The following is a 15,536-nucleotide window of genomic DNA, read 5'->3' on the forward strand; positions in this document are numbered from 1 at the left end:
CGCGCGGCTACGACGCGCGGCTGCGTACGGAGCCACGCGATTGGAGGACGGGACGAACTGTAGCCAATCAGAGCGCTCAGCTGGACGGAAGTTGCAGGGCCCCCGGAAGCCGCCCCGAGGGCCGGACCGGAAGGCGGAAGAGGCGTGCAGCACGTGGGGGCGGTGCCGGCACAGGCACAGGTCTCTGTCGGCTGAGCCGCGCTGCTGGCGGCTGGAGCGGAGGCGGAGGTTGGCGGCGGTCTGGAGTCCATGGAGCCATCAGCGGAGCAGGCGAGCCCACAGCCCCCGCACCCCGGGGACCACTGCATCCACGACGGCGACTTCGTGGTGCTGAAGCGGGAAGATGTGTTCAAAGCAGTGCAAGTCCAGCGGAGAAAGTGAGTCAGGCTACCGGCCTTGGGCAGCGCGCACCGCCACGCAGAGTCACTCCGTCTGTGTCCCACTCTTGGCTCTTCGAATCCCGCTCCCCAGCCACCACTCAAGTCTTCCTATCACTCAGGCCTCTTCCCGCCGGGATCCTTTTTGCATCCTCAGCCTATGGGATCTCCTTTGCACCTTTCTCGTCCTACAGCACCCACCTCTACCTTCAGCGCCAGATTCCCTTCCCAAGAATGCCATTCTAGGTGCTCTCACCCCTGAGGGTGATCTCCCTAGTCCTAGGGTCGTCTCTATTACAGAACTTCTCCAGCCTTTCTGCGTTCAAATCTCTTCATTATATCTGACTCTCCTCCCAGCTCCCCACCTTCCCCACAAATTCATCTTCTCCGTAAAAGAGAAGGGAAAGGAGTGAGAGAGATCTCTTACGGCTAGCTTGGCTATCTGTCTACTGAAAGAAAAGGCAACTTCCTACAGTGGGCAGTCATTCTGAGCCCTTCATTTTACCCCAAGGTATTAAAGGTCCAGGAAAATCGAATTGTTCCCAAGCAGTTCATTCGAGCTCACAGTTCATACTTCGGCTTGGTAACTTACTCACAGAGCTGATTAAGTTACTTGCTCCTAATAGCTTTTAATAGAGTTTATTGGGTTATTTAGGTTAATTTGGATACAATGAAGTTTTCTTTTGAGCTGATTGTAATGCTGCTTTATTTGCGTGATTGTTGGAGTTCTGAGGTTCTGTGCGTACTAGGCAGGTGCCCTGCCGCCCAGTCACATTGCCAGTCCTGTAATACTCCTTGCAAAGAAGTAAACCACGCAAGGTCGGGAGAACAGCTTTGTGTGGGTCGGAAAACTGGACACCGTGAGATCTGGAATCTCTTCTAACGCTTGCATCGCATAAGTTATTTTACTGTTGTTTGATTCAAACCATTGCATGGTGTCTGAAGAGCAGCCGTAAACAGTAAAAATGGGTGGGGGTGTGGCTCACCTGCTAGAGGGCTGTCTGTCGAGCTCGAAGCCCTGGGTTTGGTCCCCAGCACTGCATAAATGGACTGTAGTGGCCAACATGACACTATCTCAAACATGATAATAATAAAACCAGTTAGACAGGCAGCAGTGTGCATCAAGCTGGTTGGTAGCCAACATTTTTTGGCACAAGCACGATTTGATAAAGGAAAAAAAGATCAGAGGGACAGGGTGTTCAGTTGTCTGCACCAGTCTTGAGCATTTTTAAATTCTCCATTGGTGAGATTCTATTTTGGTATTTGAAATTAGAGAAAGTTGTCCTCATCATATATATATTTTGTATTCTTGAAGCTAGTGTTTTGTTGTTGTTGTTGGTTTTTTTTTTCCTTTTCAGAATTTTAAATTAGAAATTCACTGGCTAGTTACAAGGACATAGGTTTTTAGAAATTTCCAACATGTAAATTATTTACACATTTTAGCCAAAGCATAGTGCTTGGGTGGTAAGCACATATTTTGGCGAGTGAGCCCAGCATGCATGTCTGTGCTGGCTGATGGCCAGGTGAAGCATAGTTTTCTTTAAACACTTTCTTTCCTGCCTCCCAAGTGGTGGGATCTCAGGTCTTCTAGCTACACCACACTCAGCTTGCTTCATGTTCAGACACCAGCTCTTTCAATGTCCTTTTTATAAAGTGGCTCTGTTAGATGATCCTTTTCATTCCCAATGAGACAGACAGTATCTGTAGTTATAAAAAGTACTTTTGTTTGTTTGTTTGTTTGTTTAGATACACAGAAAATATGTCTCAAAAAGCAAAAACCAAAACAATATTTTTTTAAATTTTTGTATGTTTCTGCATGTGTACATGAATTCAGGTGCCCTCAGAGGCCAGAAACTTTAGATTTCCTGTAATTGGAGTTACAGCCATTTGTAAACCAAAAATGTGGATGCTGGGAACTGTAAAAGGAACTTTTATTCCCCTGTTTCAATTGTTGTCTCGGAGGCTTACTGCCTCTGTCTGCTAACCTAGGCCGTGTCCTGGAAGTTTCTAGCCTCTGTACTATCTAATCTAGGCCTAAAATGTTTTCTCCCGCTGAGTCTTAACTGCTGAATAAGCTCACACTTTCTTGGTCTTTCTGAGCTTTGGTGGCTCATTCAATTCAGCTGTTCTGGCTCAAACTCCTCTCCCAGCTAACTTATTCAGTCTGGCTTTTCTCTTGGCCTCTGAATTACTCTGCTTGGCCTCAAACTAACTCCAGCAAATTTTTTCTAATCTCCTGGCTCATTTTCATTCTCTGGCTCCTTTGGTCTAAGAATAAGTCTAGCTTATTCTTTCTCTGCAATATGTCTATTATTGTCCCAGTAAAACTGTCTGTCTCTCCCTGCCACCCATTGCCTGTTAAGTAGTTTCCCTTTCCTCTCTCTTCTCGTGAGAGTTGGGCATATCTTATTCTGCCAAGTCTTTCTCTGATTTATCACTTTTTCTGCCACTTAATTAGACATCACTTTCAAACATGAGTGCATCCTACAAACTAACTTTACCTTCATTGTTTGGGAGCAAAGGCATATACCACTATGCCTAGACCTAAGCTTTTCTTTACCTGAAACTTGCTCTATACTAAGCTGGCCTTGAATTCAAATCTGCTTGCCTCTGTCTCCTGGATTATAGATGTGTTTTGTATTCCAGCCAGATCACACAGACCTAGGAGATCTTTGGATGTGATCTTTTGCCAGAGCAGCCATGTTCTGAATTAAAAATTTCTCTACAGGAAACCAAAGTCAGGTCCTCTGGAAGAACAGTAAGTGTTCTCAACTGCTGAATCATTTCTCCAGCTTCCTAAATTATTTGGATGTTCTTTTTACCACACCTCTTCTTGAGAAAGCCATGATGGTAATTTTTGTTTCATCCAGAAAATGACCTGCTGCACCCAGCTGCATTCCAAGCCAGACTCCCTCTCACTTGAGCTTTGATTCTCTCTGCAGATCTCACTCAGGAGGCATACAGCTCAGTTATTCATCAGATTGCTTCCCACAGTTTCCTGCCTGAGCTTTGAGGCCAGTCAGTTTGAGTGAATACCTCCCTCCCTGCCTTTGCACATAAGATAGGCAGGCTGAGGCATAAGTCAACCCAGCTTTAGTGTTTCATTAACACCTACGTGCTTAAAGGATGCAAATAGCAGGTACAAATCCAGCCTGAGATGAGCATATTTTTGTTAGTTCCTGGAAACCCAGGCGAGAATAAAGGTTGGGTGTCAAGAGTACTTTAAGAGTACAAGGAACTTTGGTCAGGAGGTTCAAGTGACATATGATGAATGGTGCTTGGGGAGATGGCTCAAATGGTAAAGCTCTTAGCCACATAATCAAGGGTCTGGTCGTACATACCTGTATTCCCAGTATTCCTACAGCAAGGTGGAGACAGAAACAAGAGGCTGTTTGAGGGCTGCAAGCCAAGACAACGGAAAACCTTGTCTTGGAACAAAGATGGAAGGCAGCAGTCAGCACCTGAGTTCATCTTCTGACTTCCACATGCACATTGTAGTACACAAACACACATACATGTACATACACCACACACACAATAAAAGTAGATACAATTTTCTTAAAGGATGAATATACAAAATGTGGCAGGATAGAGAACCCAAAAGGAAAGATGAGAGAAGAGAACAGTGAGTGGGGCACTAACAGTATTCAGCAGGACAGGGCAGGTCCCAGAAATCGGATTTCTGTGCGTGTAAGCCAGGCTCTGGAGCTTCCTTAGGTACAAAGCTTTTGTTTGTGTTGATGGTGCTATGTGATACAGAAGAAAACTGCAAATATGTGTGAATCCCACTGCTTTAGCTACACACACACACACACACACACACACACACACACACACACACACAGCAGGTGTCATTGTATATTATGTGGCACACATCAGTTCATCCCAGAAATGCGACCCACAACAGACCAATGTAATGACTGCACGGTGAGTTTGGTGGGCCGATGAGTAGTTTTTAGTTGGAGTTATGGGAAGGGGTTATTTACAAGGAGCAGGGATAATTGAAAAGCAGCTGCATCATTAGAAAGCCCACTCCACATGGCTGACTACTTCCAGCAACCTGCAACCCTGATGCTGCTCGCAGCTCCACAGCTGAATTTCTCTCAGCAGCCTAACTGATCAGTTCTACTCTCTACACTCACCCACGTATGCCAGGGGACCCTCAAGAATCTCCCAAGTTTTTGTTCCCCAGATATGTGACCTTTACTTATCCCCCGAGGCTGGTGAGTGTCTCCTTCCCTCCTAGATGACATATTCAGTTTGAAGGGGATGTTATAATTCAGAGAATTGTAACATCCAATCTGGCCTGCTACTTGGCATCTTTCCACCTCTGCCTCCTACATGTTGGGCGTAGTGTGTAGGGCCACACCGGGTAACTGAATCTTGAACAGTATGCTTTTCCCTGGCCCTCGGATTTCTGCCCTGGAAAGGGGCATCTGAGGATGACTCTGAGTGAGAAGTGTGCACACACTGCTTAGCATCTGGTTGTGACTCAGCAGGTGCTCGTCTTCTTTCTTTGAAAGGAAAGGGCTTTTGTTGTGTGCTTCCCTTTGAAGTGGCTGTAATGTCCAGGCCTGAGTGATAGGAAAGTCTAATGCCCAGCCTCAGCAGTATGTTATCAGTTCAGTCCTTCTCCCGTGTGGAGATTACCAGTACGGTTTATTTCTAAGACAGCTCTTTTGGACTTGCTACTTTTCTAATAGAATAGCCAGTTCAGCAGAGACCAAGGCATTTTTAAAATTGTCTTCATCTCAGTGACCATTTTGGGGGGGATTTTCTAGTGTTGGTTGCATACTCATGCATGGTCTGGAAATCTTGTCAGTCACACCTGTTGGACTCTACAGAATCTGTGCGTTTAAGCATTCAGGGTGACGATGTAAAATACAATAAGACCTCTACCCCTCAAAAGAAATGTCTTTTTTTCTTCTGGAAGTCGATGTTTTCCTAGCTTCTTTATTTATGCTTATGTCTCTCCCCAACCTGTTTCTCTCTAGTTCATTTGTCAGTTTATACTTACAGAAATGGTGCTGTTAACCATTCATCATGAGAACTCTCTTAAATAAAGTAGACTAGAATGAAAGCACCTTTCATAGTGTCAGTGCAGAAGAAGCCCATTGATTGGTTGCTTTTCCTTCCTCAGGAAAGTAACTTTTGAAAAACAGTGGTTCTACCTGGATAACGCTGTTGGCCATAGTTACGGGTCAACATTTGAGGTGAGCAGTGGAGGGAGTCTTCAGCTCAAGAAGAAGAAGGAAGAGCCTGCTTCAGGTACACCTCTTTGGATGTATGAGATGGGTGCTATCCAGTTAGCTAGGCAGGCTTCCACTTAATTTGGATGCTCTCCAGGAAACTTAGCTAAAACAAGAGGTAGTCCTAAAACTCTAAGGCCAGACTTGAGGGGCTAGGCATGGGTAGGACCTCGGGAAAAGAAGGATGGCATGTACGAGCAGGTAGCTGAGTTGGTGGAGTGCTGACCAGCGTATACCAGGCCCTGGGCTCATCTGCAGCACTAGCGAATAGCTGAAGTGCTGGAGAGATGGAGGTCAAAGGATCAGAATTCACATCAACTGTATAGTGAGTCTGGGGCTAACCTATGCCACATGAGACCTTATCTCAAAAAGAAACTTTAAGGACCTAGAGAGATGGCCCAGCAGTTATAAGCACTTGTTGCTCTTTTAGAGGGCCCAGGGTCTGAACAACATATGGTGGCTCAGCAACCATCTTAACTCCAGTTCCAGGGATCTGATGCCCCTTTCGGAGTTATCAAACACATAATATTAATTTTTATTTATTTATTTATTTATCTATTTATTTATTTATTTATTTTTTTGAGGTGAGGTCTCTCTACATAGCCCTGGCTGGCCTCAAACTCACAGAGATGATCCTGCCCTCTGCCTCCTACTGTTGGGATTAAAGATAGGTGCCACCATGCCCAGCTCTTTAAAAAAAAAAAAATTCCCCCTAAGGAAGCATTGCAGAATTATTTCAAATCAGGGCAAGCAAGGTAGCTTAACTGGTAAAGGTACCTGCTACTAAGTCTGACCACCTGAGTTTAGTTTGCTCCCTGAGACCCACATGGTGGAAGGGAAGAGCCATGTTCTCTGACCATACATGCACCATACCATGTGCAGGCCCATACACATACACAGATACATGTTAAATTAAGGCATTGAAATGTAATTTTTAATAATAGTTTTATATCAAAATTATCATAGAGCAATTTCTTTCCTTAGAGACTAAAGAAGCGGGCACTGATAATCGAAATATAGTTGATGATGGAAAGTCCCAGAAACTCACTCAAGACGATATAAAAGCTCTGAAAGATAAGGGCATTAAAGGAGAGGTAAATGCAGTTTTTCCCTTTGTGTGTAACAGGTTTGGTTTTGATGCCAATCTTGAGGTAAAATGGAGTGTGTGCAGGCCAACACATTGGGATTTTGTTTCTTATACACAGGAATAATAGACTTGATGGCAGCACTGAAAGTATTAGTGGAAGAGAAGTTGACAGCCCTTCCTGGTTTCACTGTGGCTGATCTTTATGTGTTGTCTTCCTTTCTTGGATATTTCTTCCCCTTTTGCTTGGTTTAAAGGAAATTGTGTGAACAAGGCCCTGGGTTCCATTCCCAACACGAGGGGGAAAAAAGTCTAAATGGAGTTGTAATGCACTTATTGCAGATCCTAAGTAGAGTGTAGAAATGCAGAGTGGATCCATCATACTCCCGTGGAAGAGGGCCTGGAGAGCAGACCTTCGGAAGAGTGCTGGGGTAAGAAAGGGAAGCTTCAGGAAATCTGCTTGCTCCTTTTCTTCCAGGAAATAGTTCAGCAGCTAATTGAAAACAGTACAACATTCCGAGACAAGACAGAATTTGCCCAAGATAAATATATTAAAAAGAAGAAGAAAAAGTAAGTCATTTTGTTTGAAAATAGTATATTCACTAAATAACTGTTACTAAAAATAAGATGTCTTAAATCTTTTTGTTTCAAATTGCTATTCTGCTTTTAATTCCCCTAGATACGAAGCCATCATTACTATTTTGAAGCCATCTACCCGTATTCTCTCAATTATGTATTATGCAAGAGAGCCTGGAAAAATTAAGTACGCTTTGTTTCCTTTCAAAAATATAATTGGGGGAAATCTGTCTTTAAGAGAGTCATGGTTTTAAGTAAAATGAAAAGCTTGCTCACCTGCATAAAGTGTCCTCCTTCCTCATAAATTGTAAGTCCTTTTACTGTTGCCTCAAGCAAACAATAATCTTACCAACATAATTCTTATTAAACAACTAGAAAAGCTATTAGTAAACATTTGCCTTTTCTTAGCTAAAACTGAATGAGTCGTCCTTTTTTTTCCTTAGCCACATGAGGTATGATACACTAGCCCAGATGTTGACGTTGGGAAATGTCCGAGCTGGCAATAAAATGATTGTCATGGAAACGTGTTCGGGCTTGGTGCTAGGTGCCATGATGGAACGAATGGGAGGTAAAGACTTGATGTTTTCAAATTCAGTAAACTACTATAATGTGAGGAAAGATGTCCAAGAACTGGAAGTTAGAGAAGCCGGTTGAGTTTCTTAAGAACAGTGAGGTGACCTCAGTAGACCTTTGGGCAGTCCATTTCTCCCCACGGAGGCTGTGTTGGTGCCCCGGGATGTCGGTCTTTCTGCTTTGGTGTGTGGGGATGATGCTGGCTCTGCAGGTGGCCATGATTGCAGTAAACCAGCTGGTACTTCTGTGTTGTCACGAACTGAGGGGCTGAATGGGGAGGCCTCTCAGAAGGCCTTCTCTCGTGGAAGACACGGGCTCACCTGTCTGCGATTTCTCAGACTCTGGAAGATAGGAGCTTTTATCCAACCTGGCTAGTGATGAACAAGAAGAAAGCAAATAGTCCCAAATCATGTGACCTCTGAACTAGATCACCTGGTCTTCCATGGTGTCCTGAGGAGACAAACTTCAAGACTCCCTCTTTGCTCAGGAATTATATTCTCTCTGTAGAGAATGGACTATCCATAAAGTTCAGGGACACACACACACAGGCTTCGGCATTCTCCGTCCTCTAGACATGGAAGAAGCGTCATGTGAGGATATGGTCTTCGAAGTCTAGATTTCCTCCATGTGCTGATGTTTGTGTGTCTTCTCTGTTCAGGCTTTGGCTCCATTATTCAGCTGTACCCTGGGGACGGACCTGTTCGGGCAGCAACAGCTTGTTTTGGATTTCCCAAATCTTTCCTCAGTGGTCTTTATGAATTCCCCCTCAACAAAGTAAACAGTCTTCTCGATGGAACGTTTTCTGCTGAGCTGCTGTCCTCAGAGCCCAAAAACAGCACTCCAGTTGAAGAAAGTAATGGTAAATTTGAAGAGAAACAGATAGCCGAACAAGCCGATGAGGACAGCATGGCAGATGCCCCAGAAAGCATTGAAGGAGAGCAGAGAACAATGGAAATTGTTCCTGGGGACCCAGAGAATAAGGACCCTAAAGAAAAAGGAAGCAAGAGAGATTATGTAAGTATGTCAAGAATCATTACCCTTGTAATAGCCTCAGAGAGTCAGTTCAGTTGTGAGATTGGGTTAACTTCGAGGCGTTAGTTCCCTGGTTGGTACATATCAAAACAACTGAGGAGATGGGTGTGTTTGCACACAGCTGTGTGACTTCGTCTTTGGGCTGGGTCTCTGGGTGGCTTTATTGGCAACTTCCGAAGTGCAAGATCCTCACCTTCCTTAGACCACTCCCTCCTCTGTTGTGTGCTACATACCTGCATTGCTCTAAGAGAGCAGGACATTTCTGTAACCTGGCTGAATGACCTCAGTACATTGGTTTCTTGCTGTTCTTAGAGTCAGGAAAGACAGAGGAGACAAGAAGAGCAGAGGAAAAGACATTTGGAGGCTGCTGCTCTGCTGGGAGAGAGAAATGTAGATGGGTATGTTGACGAAGGCTGCCGGGCACTCAGTGCTGCTGCAGTCTGCTTCAAAAGCATTGGCATTTTCTTTCCACCATCTGCTCTAATTCTTGAGAGAAATGAGATGGAGATTTTTCTTTCTTTTTTTTTTTTTTTTGGTTGTTTTGTTTCTTAAGAAAGGCTGGAACGTGCTCGTTTCAGCAGCACATAGACTAAAATTGGAATGGTACAGAGAGGGTTAGCACGGCCCCTGCACAAAGATGACATGCAAGTTTATGAAACACTCCGTATTAAGAAGGAAAGGAAGGCTAGAAGGCTGGGTCTGGGCTGGAGGGATGGTTTAGCATGTAAGAGCACACACTGCTCCTGCAAAGGACCAGAGTTAGGCTCCCAACACTCTTCCTGCTGACTCATAACTGCCTGGAAGCCCAGCTTTGGGGAACCCAGCACCCATGGCCTCTTCGGACAGCTGCACACCCACACACCTGCCTACGTGCAGGTATTCACATGCGTAATTTTAAAAACAGTTAATTTGGCAAAGCTTTTCTTTTAAGGCTAGTGAAAATAATTCGTTAGTTGGTCGTTCTTAAAGAAAGGCCAAGTCTGGCAGAGAGGGGAGTTGATGATGGTCATTTAATGGTTTGAGAAGAAATCTGAACATTGAGTGATGACTGTCAGATAGGACTGTAGTCCTACTAGGTGCAATGGTAGGGCGCTAAGATGCCTGTGACACTGACCAATAACAAGAGCTGATGAAAACCTCTGTCAGAGGCCGGCGAGAAGACCAAGTAGTTCCGGAGGAGCACTTGCTGCTCTTCCAGAGCATTGGTGTTCAGTAACCAGCACTCATACTAGGCATATTACACACACGCACGCAGGGGAGGGGCACAGTGCACACACACTAAAAAATAAAATATGTCTTTAAAGAAAAAGAACATGTCTGGCGGTGGGAGGTGGGTTCCGAAGTATAGTGTTGGATTTGTCCATATGATCTAAAAACAAAAATGAAAGAACATCCGACATAGAGGTGCGCACACTCTTATAACCCAGTTTCTCTGAAGTAAAAAGCTCGTGATTTCATTCTGCTTTGAATTTCTAGAGTGTTGTGTAGTGCCTGGCACTTGTATAACCCCTGCTGGCCTAGTACTCTCTTTATAGTTAAGGTCAACCTGGAATTCAAGGCCTCCCTCCTACCCAAGCCTGAGTATTAGGATGTTAGCCATCTGCAGCCATACCTGGTAGTTTGTGGTCATTTTAAATACACTGAAAACCCATGCTCCACTTGGAGTGTGTAGAGGAACGTTCTCTGTTTTCCCTGCAGTTTGATTGTGGCCAGCCGTTTCCACCCCACTCCCCTGCTGCTGTCTCTGCTAGACTTCGTGGCCCCGTCAAGGCCGTTTGTGGTCTACTGTCAGTATAAAGAGGTAATTCTGAGACAAAATGGACAGAATTCCTACATCTGAATTTTGAGCCTCATACAGCTTGGGACATATCTAACAGAACTCTGTTTTTGCCCTTAGCCTTTGTTGGAATGTTACACAAAACTTCGGGAGAGGGGAGGAGTCATTAACCTAAGGCTGTCTGAAACCTGGCTCAGAAATTACCAGGTAAGCATTCTCACCACCAGGCCCTCGAGTTGGTCTTCAGGGTGCTGGTGCCTTGAAACAATGCTGAAAGTTGTCAAATAGAGCCACTGTTTCCAGTGGCAATGGTGAAAATGTCTGCCTATCACTCAGAGAAAATATCCTGGCTTCCTGGCCCCTTTTTCATATCAGAGTACACTGTTCTATACCTCTTGTCCAGAGGTGTTTAAAATGCAAATAACTAGTTATGCTACCCTCAAGTCCTTGCTCTCTATAGAGTGGGTCACTGAACATGAAGGGACCCTATCCTCTGCAGAGCATCTCCTCAGCCATTTCCAGGCTTTACTAGTGAGATGTATGCTATTCCAGAGCGCACACAGTGAGGTGGGCTTGTGCTCATTCTCCTTCTCACCTCCCATCTCTCTGGCAGTGTTAGATACCAGCTCAGGCTCTCAGGCATGCTGGGCAAGTACTCTGTCACTGAGCCACATCCTCGTCAGATATGTGCCAAAGCAGAAGTCTTGTAAGAGCGTTATTAGGGGAGAGGGGCCTTTGAAAAGTACGGAGAGAGAGAAAATGGGGTTACGTAGGTGAGTGCTTGCAAAAGATGTACTGCCTACATCAGTAACTGGGAGGAATTCTCAGGCAGCCAGGGAGGAGCCGGGAGTAGAAGACTGCTCCACGGTCAGGACTCCTGGACAGCTCCTGTCCCCCGACTCAGTTTGGTCTCCCTCAGTATGATCCCTGCAGTAGACCCTGAAGTCACAGCAGCTGGAGGGATTTGGTACCTGAATGCCTCACAGCCAGTTCCTTCGGGAAGGGAGATGCGAGGGGTCATTTCTGTGTTCCCGTGAGCCCCATCCTGCTAGTTGGCATCTGTTCCTACCACAGTAGGTTTGCTGCTGAGTCCAAAGTAACTCTGCCTCTTTACGTGGCAAGGGTGCAAGTGAGAAGAACCTTGCTGGCTTAACAGTAGCGGGGAAGTGAGCATCAGTGTTGCTTCTCCATATACCCTGTACCCATTGTCGGCCATGAAGCTTCCTGGAGCCAGGATGGAGACAGCAGTGCGCAGGCCAGATATAAAGAAACCATGCGCCCACCCACCCTCCACAAACCAGCATTGGGTTTGACAGGACCGGGGCTTCAGTCATGTGTTGTTTAAAATAAATGCCTTTGTTTTTATACTTCCTTCTGCATTGTTTTATGAAGAAGTGGTCTTCCTAAAAGTTAGTCATTTTAAAATCATCAGGAGAATTTGACATTTCAAGTCTAATTTTTGTTACGTTGTTGACATAGTTTGTAAGAATGCAGAAAGACATAAATGACTTTTCTTTTTTTTAAACCTGTCTTGGTTAGGTTCTGCCAGATCGGAGTCATCCCAAATTGCTGATGAGTGGAGGTGGAGGGTACCTTCTTTCAGGCTTCACTGTTGTCTCTGACAGCCTTCGCGCAGACCCCAGCCCCAGCCTCAAGTCCTGTGCAAGCACTTTAGACTCACACAAGGCTGAGGAGCCAGCATCTAAAAAACAGAAGTGCTTGGAATCAGGCTCTTAACTCTTAGGAGATTAACATTTAGTCCAAGGCATTCTGCAGCTGGTAATTAAGCTCTCTGTGCCACCACTAAATGTTTTTACAGTCCTAAGAGTATGTGTGTGCACCTGTTCCTGGGGAGAAGTAAGTCTTTCCTTTGCCTCAGATACAGACAGTGCTGCAGCTCCGACATGCAGGAATGCATGGGTGCAGCAGCTCTGCTCCTAACAGACTCAGAGTAAAGTGTCTGCAAATACCTTGGGAATGTCAGCACCTTGAAAATGTTGATATATAAGACTTTGCTTACATTTTAAGCAAAGATGATGAATACAAGCTAGCTAAAACATGGGGAGCAATGAAAGGAAATTTCCTCTCATCCATTCCCTTCCACCTAAGCAATATAATGTGTGAGCCTGTGAGATTTATAGTACCAAAAATGTGTACCCTGGGGCCCTGCAATGGAATAAGCTTTTTTAGATACTAAAGTTTATTATTTTAATAGCGGACAGTCTGAGGAAGACTGGGTATTTATTTTACTGCCTGTCCCCATTTTGGTGCATAGAAAGGCTTAGTAGGTGCTTTTTGCAGTGATTTGCCCATCTTCTTTGTTCTAAATAAGGTGATTTGAACTTCTGTATATTATTAAACAATCAGGTTTTTCCCTCTCTAGACACAGACACACAGAAGTGTGTCTTGGTGTTGGCATATATAGACGTGCACAGGTGGATCTGTGTATGTCAAGAGAGTGAATACAACTTTATTGAATTGTGTTAAAGGCCTGAGCAAAGCAGACCAGCTCTCAGTGTGTTGGTGTCACTCCTTGTCAAGTGTGTTTCAAGTGCCTTTTTCTGGGGTTGCTCATACTGGTCTCTAAAGGTCTGCTGCAGTGAGGGGTGGGTGGCCTTTATCTGCTCTGAAAAAGTATAATCATTATTTTCCCGTCTCCATTGTAAGAAATAAAATTGTCTAGAGAAACCCAAGACTCTTGTCCACTTTAAAATCTTAAGTCTTGCTCACTAGAGGAAGCCTGTCCAGGCGGAGCATCTCAGGAGGAAAAAAAAATGCTTTCCTAATAGCATGTGCCATTCTGATAATGGCTGCTGTGATTACCACCTGTGGTTTTTATTCCTTTTTCTCTAAACAGTTGCATTTAAAGAATAAAATTTTCCTACTCTGAGCCATGTGCCATTAATAACATGATAAACGTTGCCATGTTGAGCTGATGGTGACCTGTGGTCTCTGGGTTAGAGATCACACTAGAATGTGCCACGGGCAAGTCACATTCAAGAACGTAGGATTGCACACATGAGACTCAGTAGGGGCTGGTCGCCGTTAAATGACCTCAGTTGACGTCAGGCCCTATTCCCTTCTCCAAATCCCTGAGTGCGCCCTGCGTGCCTACTAAACACTAGCAGATACCTTAAAAAAAAAAAAAAAAAGGATTCCGGGGATCAAGCTTGAGTTCAGACTTGTACAAGTGCCTTTACCTGCCAGCCATCTCACCAGCCCTGACATAGTTTGAATACATATGAAAATAATCAGTAGTATTTGCTGTAAAAATTGCAACAAAACAAATACCAGAGACACCCTCTTAAAAATCCAAGGTGTGCAGCACTTGGACACTTCATCTTGTGCGTGGTGTGCAGTGCCAGGAAGGAGAGTGGACCTAACACCTTGAAGCTTTAGGATGATACATACTAATTTTTATTAGGAGAAAGTAAAAGTTTGCATGGGCCAGCAGTATTAGTGAGTAAAGATGTTTACTCCATAAGCCTGTTGATTTGAGTTCTCCAGAACCCATAAACAGGACAGAACCAGCTCCACAAACCACCCTTTGCTCACTCCCAAACATCATACGCAAATTAGTTTTTCTTAGGGTACAATTATTTGTACTTTACTATGAGCACAGGTCAGATTGTAAGACTGGACAGCTACTTAAAAAGCAAGGGACAAACTTAGCTGTCGTGTTAACACGAGGTTCCCACGGCTTTTTGAGCCCTTACCTAGTTCTCATTGGAATAAATATTGTAATCAAATATGAGGTTTCTAAATAGGGCTTGTAGAAAGCTATACTAACCCCAGAGTTCTCATCCCCCGTACTTCAGGCAGTTCCTAAGCATTTTGTTGTATGTGTGTATGATGTATGTCACTGATGGCATATGCCTGCCACGGCGTACGTCTGGAGATTAGAGGACAGCATCTTAGTTCTCCTTCCTCCATGTGGGTAGTCAGCCTTGGACGGCAAGTACTTTTTTTCCCTGAGCCATCTTCCCATCCCTGAAGCAACTTAAAAAAAAAAAAAAAAAAAAAAATCACAGTAAGTACTGGGGCAATGGCTCACTGGATTGCCACCATGAATGATGCTTGAAGTTCCAGAACCACTCAGAATTTGGAAGGCAGAGGCAGCAATTCAAGGCCAACCTGGTCTACATAGTGAGTCCTCACACTGTAAGCCAAAATCAACCCTTAAATTGCTTTATGAGATGTTTTGTCTCACCATGAGTTTGAGGAGGAGGAGTGGCGGCTGGCTGCCGGTGGGATGCTCAGGGACAGCGACACATCCCGGCGCTCGCCTCTCTTTTCTACCAAGAACAGGGTCCAGCCCTGGGGATGGCGCCCCCATATTTCGGGTGTGCCTTTCCACCTCAGAAAACTTGATCTGCATAATCCCTCACAGACAGGCTCCCCCAGAGGCTTGTCTCGTTAGTTATGTAGATCAAGTGTTGGTGACAGTGTTATCCGCAACAAGCCCATCCATTGTCTACTCACGCAAAGTTTAACACTTTTTGTTTGGGAGGAGTTTTCTGTTGTGGAGTGTTTTGTCATTTGCTTATTTGCTTGCTTGGGGAGTTTTGTTTTTTTGAGACAGCAAACTATGTAGCTCTGGTTGGCCTGGAACTCGCTATGTAGACCAGGCTGGTCTTAAATTGTTGTCTCTGCCTTCCAAATTCTGAGATTAAAGAAGGGTACCACCATATCCAGCAAACAGGACTTTTTAAGTGCTTCCTTGTGTGTGTGTACAGGTGTTTGTGTTCCCAAGCATGCATGAGCAAAAGACAGCTCTAGGGTGTTGGCTCTCTCCTGCTACCTAGTGGGATCTTGGGATCAAACTCAGGGATCTTCTCTGTCTGCTGAGCCATCTCACTGGGCCCCAA

General features: G+C 44.7%; 1 protein-coding gene and 1 non-coding gene across 4 annotated transcripts; both read left to right on the plus strand.

Annotated features, from left to right (window-relative positions):
* The first annotated feature begins 164 nt into the window (after positions 1 to 164).
* Trmt6 (tRNA methyltransferase 6 non-catalytic subunit) lies at positions 165 to 13,552 on the plus strand. 3 transcript variants are annotated; one of them, XM_055606773.1, is made up of 11 exons: positions 165 to 377; positions 5,518 to 5,645; positions 6,611 to 6,720; positions 7,189 to 7,280; positions 7,390 to 7,473; positions 7,730 to 7,854; positions 8,518 to 8,873; positions 9,204 to 9,289; positions 10,590 to 10,692; positions 10,789 to 10,875; positions 12,208 to 13,552. In XM_055606773.1, the coding sequence occupies exons 1-11, from the start codon at positions 250 to 252 to the stop codon at positions 12,403 to 12,405; spliced, it is 1,497 nt and encodes a 498-aa protein (XP_055462748.1). In that variant the 5' UTR covers positions 165 to 249; the 3' UTR covers positions 12,406 to 13,552. The 3 variants fall into 3 exon arrangements, with proteins under 3 accessions (XP_055462748.1, XP_055462832.1, XP_055462900.1); XM_055606857.1 differs by lacking the exon at positions 12,208 to 13,552 and adding an exon at positions 11,743 to 12,073; XM_055606925.1 differs by lacking the exons at positions 165 to 377; positions 6,611 to 6,720 and having other exon boundaries at positions 5,580 to 5,645.
* LOC129675409 (U6 spliceosomal RNA) lies at positions 9,457 to 9,563 on the plus strand. The gene has a single exon (XR_008719930.1). It is a non-coding gene; the product is annotated as a U6 spliceosomal RNA (small nuclear RNA).
* Positions 13,553 to 15,536: the final 1,984 nt, after the last annotated feature.

The sequence above is a fragment of the Psammomys obesus genome, unplaced genomic scaffold, assembly GCF_907164565.1.
Source record: "Psammomys obesus unplaced genomic scaffold, mPsaObe1.curated_primary_1811, whole genome shotgun sequence".
Classification (NCBI taxonomy): Eukaryota; Metazoa; Chordata; class Mammalia; order Rodentia; family Muridae; genus Psammomys; species Psammomys obesus.

What these genes read in the sequence shown, in the direction of transcription:
- Trmt6 (XM_055606773.1), top strand. Translation starts at nt 250, where the DNA reads ATGGAGCCATCAGCGGAGCAGGCGAGCCCACAGCCCCCGCACCCCGGG. An exon ending in CATGATGGAACGAATGGGAG is followed by an intron (nt 7,855 to 8,517) that starts GTAAAGACTTGA and finishes TTCTCTGTTCAG; the next exon opens with GCTTTGGCTCCATTATTCAG. An exon ending in GGAGAGAGAAATGTAGATGG is followed by an intron (nt 9,290 to 10,589) that starts GTATGTTGACGA and finishes TTTTCCCTGCAG; the next exon opens with TTTGATTGTGGCCAGCCGTT.